A 7,184-nucleotide genomic window follows, 5' to 3' on the forward strand; every position below is an offset into this window, starting at 1 on the left:
ATAAATTATAAATATAACTTTTAGATTTAAGATTCGCTCAAAAGTATTAGGGATAAAATAAAGAAAAATTCATAAATGTAATTAAAAGAACGAAAAAAAACAAATAATTATGATTAATAACCCGTATCTATAAAAATATGAAATTTAACCTTTATTTACATTGAAGAATACTTTTCTATAGTGTAACAACCATAATTATTTTCTCCTCAATATTGGGTGAGTAAAATGAAGGAAAAAGAAAAACTACATTATAATTCAACAAATTATCTTATAAGCTAGGGTTTTCTAATCTCTTCGACGTTGTCGATTTCTCTCAATCTTCTCCGTCTCTGATCTCGATTTCTCTCTCTCGTCTCTCAATGTTGCCGCCGTCTCTGATCGGTCAAGATCTCTCCGTCTCTGGCACTCTCTCCATCTCTGCTCTCTTGAGATCTATTTGATTTCCTTGTCAACTTTCAATCTCGGTTGTTCTTCAAGTGTGAGGTGTGTAGATTTGAAGATATTATTTTGGGTTTAAGGGTTTATGAGATGAAATTTGGTTCTGTTATGATATATGAGGTTAAGGGTTATTTGTTATTTGTTTGATCTTTTTCATGTTCTGATTTTCGATTTCTCTTCTAATTATTTTGGTGCTTGAGATTTTTTTCCCTTTTCTCTGTAATTTTTTGTTGTGTGATTTGGGTAATTGATTAGTGTATTTTCTTGTATTGAATGGTTTTGAATGATTTGGTAGATCTTGATTGGATTCTATTTAGGTTGGTGAAGCAGGGCTATGTATAACGGTATTGGATTACAGACTCCTAGAGGGTCTGGCACTAATGGTTACATCCAGACGAACAAATTTTTTGTGAGGCCAAAGACTGGAAAGGTTGCTGAAAGCACCAGAGGATTTGAAGAAGATCAGGGCACTGCTGGAGTTTCTAAGAAACCTAATAAAGACATTCTCGAACATGATCGCAAGCGTCAGATTGAACTCAAACTTGTCATACTTGAGGACAAGCTCATTGACCAAGGCTATACATCGGATGAAATTTCTGAAAAGTTGAGGGAGGCTCGTGAGACTTTGGAAGCTGCTTCAGGTTCTGAGGAAAAAGATGGACCTTCTGCCATCGTACTTGCAGATAAGAGGTATGGTGTTCACTCATTAATTTTGTGGGTTTGATACACAAAAAGCTTGAAGAGATTGAGGATGACGGAATCTTTGATTATGTTTTGAAATTTTCTGAATGTTTGATAGCTGGGAAGTCATTGGGAGTTCCTTTTTATTCTATTACTCTAATTAGAAAATCTCAAATGCCATTCTTTTGGTATTTAGTTTTTGTTAATTGCTTGAATACTAAATTGGTTTGCATATTATTGCTGCTTTTTTCCTTCTTGAATTGGAGGGCATTCCTCTTCTCCCCTAAATGAACACTATGTATGATAAATTACACTTGGTAAACTGCAATTCGTGGTTGGTTGGCTTGCCCGTGCTTTCTTGCAAGAATTGCCCTTGCCATGCAATATAATTGGTCGTTAAATAATAAAAGATAATTTTCTTGAGTGGTAGAATGAATATTCGGGTAGTAATAAGAAAGTGGCCTACACAAAATTTCTTTGTTAACTTTTCATGGCTCTGAGTCTTCTTCCTTCATGGTTTAATGCAAATTTATTTTCCTTTGGAGGTCAAACTAATTTTAGTACTTACTATATTTCTGTTGATTCTGATTTTTTATCATATTTGTGGTTTTGCGCCCAGTGCTGTTTTTTATTTTGTGCACGAGGTGATTGTCTAAATGGTGTTTTCCTTGATTGAATAGGGTATCAGATACACAGACTCATCAAATTGCTGCAAGAAAGGAGGAGCAGATGAAAACATTGAGAGCTGCTCTTGGGTTGGGCTCATCGGGCGATACTGAACAGGTTAAAGAAGAGATTTCTGATCCATCAAGAGAAAGAAGAGAGGGTCAGAATGCTGATATTAAGCGTCATGAGAAGTCTGAACATTCTTTTCTGGACAGAGAATTGAATTGGAAAAAGCATGGCCCTGAAGATCAGTATGATGATAAGGATGACAAAAAAAGGATTTCAAAAGAGTTGAAAGGTCATCAGAAGGGTAGAAAAAGAAGGCCTAAGGATGATTCTTCGGACACAGATTCTGTTGATCGTAACTTGAGAGATAGTAGAAGGAATGATTCTGAAAGTGACCTTGACAGTGATGTTGGCCACAAATACGTGGCCTCAAGGAAAAATAGAAGGCATGATAGTGATGATTCTTCTGATACTGATTCTGGTGGTGAGCGCAAGGGAACCAAGAAGCACTTGAGAGATAAACGGAGAGATGATCCTGAAAGTGACCCAGACAGTGATTTTGACCAGAAATATATCACCTCGAGGAAGCATAAAAAAAATAGAAGGCATGATAGGGATAATTCTTCTGATACTGATTCGGGTGGAGAGCACAAGAAAACCAAGAAGAACATGAGAAATAATCGAAGAGGTCATGGAAGTGATCCTAGCAGTGACATTGATAAGAAATACACCTTCTCAAAGAAGCCGGAGAAAAACAGAAGGCATGACAGTGATGATTCTGATTCAATTACGGATGGTGATGAGTTTGGAATGGGGGGCAGCCACAAGAAAGGATCTAGTAGACATAAAAGTCAAAAGGTGAAGAATCAAAGAAGCCGGAAACAGGAGTCTACTGATGAATCCAATTCTGACAGTGGGATTGATAATAAACGCAGGCAACTTAAGCACAGAAACCAGCATGGTAAAAGATATGGGGTAGAAAGTGACAGCTCTGACCATGACAGTTCTGATTCTGATGTAGGTTGCAAGAAGAGTAAGCATAGGTATGACAGCAAACGTGCAGGAAAGAGCAGGGTAGATAGTGAATCCAATTCCGAAAAGTCGAGAAAGCATCGTAAGAAAGATGGTGGTAGACACAGACATGATATTGATAATGAAAAAAGTGGTGATAACAGCTCTAGCGGTGTTGAAATAGTGAAGAGACGCAGAGGTAGGAGTTACAATGCTGATGATAATTCTGAAGAAGAAGGTGAATATTTGGGTAGAAGTGGTAAGATAGCTACAAAAGGAAAAATAGATGCTAAAAGGCAACATGATGACAACGAAAATTCTGATGATAGCCTAGCAGTAGGTAGAAAGGGCAATGATAAACACAAGAGAGCTAAGAAATGTTCTTCGGGAGACGATTCTGATCTAGAGAAGGGAGTAAAAGCAAGTGGTGGAGCTCGTGAACGAGGGAAAGGGAGCTTAAATCATGCGGATGGTTTGGAGAAGTTTAAGAAAGATTCTATCAATGAGTTCAACCATGCAAGTCAACAGACAGATACAATGAACAGCAAGAGAAAGTTTGATGAAGGTGGTAAAAATGAGCAGCAGCTAGAATCAAAGTCCAGAAATCGAAATTCTACAAGAGGGTCAGATTTCCATGGCGACCCCAAGAAAGGTTTTGAAAATGATTCTGAATCAAGCAGAAGAGCACGCAGTGGTAGATACGATGAGAAAAGGGATGGACGGTACAGGGAAGACCCCAAAATTGACTCAGATTTCCATGGCAACCCCAAGAAAGGTTTTGAAAATGATTCTGAATCAAGCAGAAGAGCACGCAGCGGTAGATACGATGAGACAAGGGATGGACGGTACAGGGAAGATCCCAAAATTGACTCTGAATCAAACATTAGATCACGCTACAGTGTGCAAGATGAGGATGATGACAGAAAGGCAACTCAAACAGGAAGCAGATTTACTGAAGAAACAGAGCATGGAAGTAGACATCATCGCAAGGCTAATGAGTCTCATCACCGCAGTAGGACTGGTAAAGATACTGAAGAGGAAAAGAGGCACAGCAGATATGAGGAGCCTAGAGGGAGAAAACATGAAAGAGAGGAGGGTCTAAAATCGGGCAGGGAAGTTGAAAGAGGGGAGTATCAACCAAGTAGCAGGCTGAGATCTGAGAAGGATTATGAAACTAGAGAATCTACAAGAGATAGGGATGATTCCAGAAAGAGGGCTAAATATGAATCTCGATCGAGCAGACGTGATAATCATTAGGGTAGGGTTCCATATTCGTATTTTTGCTCATTGTCTCTATCTTTAGAGCTTGAATCACGATGATGCCTTGTTCGGAAGGTTGTATCTTTCCTTTTTCCTGTAATGAAAATGTATTTGAATGTTGTTTGATTTCAAACTTGCGTCAAAGTTGCTACAGAAAAGCTTGCTACGGACGGATAGATGGATTTGCCTCTTCTTGTGTTGTTAACTGTTGAATTGTGTCAGGTTTTAGAAAGGTGATCCAATATTTGATCCCATTTGTGCTAGCAAGTTTGTTTGTATAGGCAGAAGACTTGAGTTCCGGAGTAAATTTGAAAACTGTACCCAAATTCTTATATTGTCTTCATTTTGTATGTTCTTTAGTATATTACCAAAAACAAAGGTCCAAAGTATAGTACAACGATAATTAGTTTGCATTAATTATCTCATGGTTTTAATAAAATTTTAAAATATATGAAACCTTTAACACGTAATAGAATTATATAGTTTTTTTTCTTAGTGTTTTCATCACCGAACCACCTACTTAGTTAATAGAATTTCTCTAAGTTAAATCGGAAAATAAAACACGGGAATGTAAATTGTGGAAAATTAAAGTGCAAGAAACGACTTAGGATTCACCTAATGTTTGATTGACCATATGACCATATGATTACTAAGGATTATATCTCTTGATTTAATGTGCTTAGTCAACTTACTTGGATAGCCATGACAAGCGTCTTAATTACCAATTGATCACTTAATTAAAACAAATGCTCGATTAATTGGGTTCAAGCGTCCATAAAAATCTTTCATCTATCCTAACTCCATTTAAATTAGTCTATAGAAGTTTAACGGGTTCCTACTGATGCCGGGAAATTAGACGTCAATTACTCGTCAACTAAAATTCGCAATATGTGATGCATGTTCTTAATGTATGCGTTGATTATCATGCGTCGATGGTCATGCATTGGAATGACTATGCGTTAACAAATGTATGCAATGACCATGCATCCTGTCACAAGTTTTCTTGCGCTCACGCTAAATATAACGCGAACGCAAATTTCTCGGGTGATCCGAGGTCGAACTTAGGGACTTGTAGCTGGATGAATGGGGTAATGTGCATGCGGCGGTTGAATAAAAGAATGATGGAGGGGTTGCTAAGCTAACACTACTCATACTCCTAAGTAACAGACAACGCAATGAGAGTGTGAATGAGAGGTAGAGACACGACAACTATTTACAGGTAGTTAATGGATGGAAAAATAGATAAAATGCGGAGATATCTTCATTGCAACCCTTAAGAGTGACCACAAGGGCAACCATAGTCAACGCAAGCTATGTGATCATGCTACACACATTTGAGCCTAATTCTAGGACGTATGCGATGTATATGCGAAAGTGCCGAGAAGCCTATGCTAGCCTAAACCCCTATAACCCACTTACGTGCTCTCGCCGCATGAGCGTGACAGCCGCATATCACCACCATATCCTACTTCCTAGACGCATGCAATATCCTATCCGTAGGGTGCATATGTTGTGTGATGGAAAACAGAGCTTATTCCTAAGTCTCCATTCTTGCTTATGTAAACCTAATCTAGCTCTTTCGAGCATCGATTCTAATCTAGCTCTCTCGAATCTTAGGTTCTTTCTTTAGACTCTCTCCCGAGTAGCTCTAAAGGTGCAGTGGACGCATACATAAGACAAGGTAACCATATAAACTTGGCTAACGTAAGATTATTCCTATCTTTAGTGAACAATAGCTTACATTGCTTAATGCGACCAACCACTTACCCTCCCGGGCAGTTGGTTGTTGCTGACTTTACTCATAGACAAGCATTGCGTCCACCTATAGATAAGCGTTGCTACAGTTTTACACCAAGCAAATAAGGTTTTCTCACACACTCACGCAACGCACACCTCTCGATGGTTTGCTACATGCTTCATATCTCTAATCCACATGACTAAGTATGCAATACTCTAGCAATCTCACTAAGTGATGAAATGAAAGTTAAGGATGCTAAGAAAAGAAAGATGGAGATGGAATCAAAGGAAACACAGAAATGCATTGAACACATAATGTATTAATTCCTTAATCACAAAATGTAATACAAAACAATATAAGAAAAGAAGAGAAAATGAAAGGACCAGCTGGAAGCAATAACTTGCTTCCAACGAATGTGCGTCAAGGCTACCGGTGGTGCCATTGATGGGTGGTGAAGCTGACTCTCCCGAGATCTAGCTCTGGTCGAAGGCTCCAATCATCACTCGGAATGGAGGAAGAAGATAAAGAACTCTCAAGCTTTCTTCTCACGCATTAGTCTGGATCGTAGGGGAAAACCCTAGATGAGTTGAAATTCTGCTCATCGGCTTCTTTATATAGAGCTTGGATCGCCAACAGCATTAATGGACTGCTCTGATTCTGACATTCGCAGCGGGTTAGTCCTTTTCTGAATCTCTGCTGCTAACGGCGTGGTAGGTGAAATGTCAACATCAGCTTTTGATTTTCCCGAGATGTACGTTGATGCGTTCATTCCACCAACCTTGCGTTGATCCCTCTATTATGCGTCTGTCTCTTATACACATCTAGATGTGTATAAGAGACAGACCTTGCGTTGATCCCTCTATTATGTGTTATCGTGTAGCCGCAATTGTTCAATGACTGCATTCGCTTAATACCGCAACTTCAACACAATGACCGCAATCACTTGACGAGCGCAACTCCCATGTGATGGACGCATGTGGCTGATTACCGCAACACCCATGCGTTGATCGAATGCATTTGCCTTTGCGATAGAGAGTTTCTCCGCATGCGGTCGTCTATGGGGTAGCCTGGTTTCCGCGTTTGCGTCCACTTCATGCGTTAGCTACAAAAATAGAACATTGAATGCATAATAACGCATAATAATGGGTTAGCCGAGATTCATCATGTTGAACGACGCAAACTCATTTTCTCATGAATTTCTAACATAATTGTCGCATATTATGCTTAACAGCCCTCATAATTCTAAATAAAAGGCCTAAGATGACATGCATTTCTGCATATCATCACCTATTAAGATAATTAATAAATAGAAAGGCCTAGATACTAATCGATTATGTTCTTGAATAAAATGCAATGTCACAAAAATAATTGTTATAGTCAATTT

General features: G+C 38.8%; 1 protein-coding gene across 2 annotated transcripts; it reads left to right on the forward strand.

Annotated features, from left to right (window-relative positions):
- The first annotated feature begins 240 nt into the window (after positions 1 to 240).
- Positions 241 to 4,405, forward strand: LOC120075400 (dentin sialophosphoprotein-like). Of its 2 annotated transcripts, none has more exons than XM_039028768.1 (3): positions 241 to 483; positions 734 to 1,128; positions 1,800 to 4,405. In XM_039028768.1, exons 2-3 carry the CDS (start codon positions 773 to 775, stop codon positions 4,057 to 4,059), a joined length of 2,616 nt encoding a protein of 871 aa, XP_038884696.1. In that variant the 5' UTR covers positions 241 to 483; positions 734 to 772; the 3' UTR covers positions 4,060 to 4,405. The 2 variants fall into 2 exon arrangements, with proteins under 2 accessions (XP_038884696.1, XP_038884695.1); XM_039028767.1 differs by having other exon boundaries at positions 242 to 483; positions 756 to 1,128.
- Positions 4,406 to 7,184: the final 2,779 nt, after the last annotated feature.

This window comes from Benincasa hispida, chromosome 4 (assembly GCF_009727055.1).
Source record: "Benincasa hispida cultivar B227 chromosome 4, ASM972705v1, whole genome shotgun sequence".
Taxonomy (NCBI): Eukaryota; Viridiplantae; Streptophyta; class Magnoliopsida; order Cucurbitales; family Cucurbitaceae; genus Benincasa; species Benincasa hispida.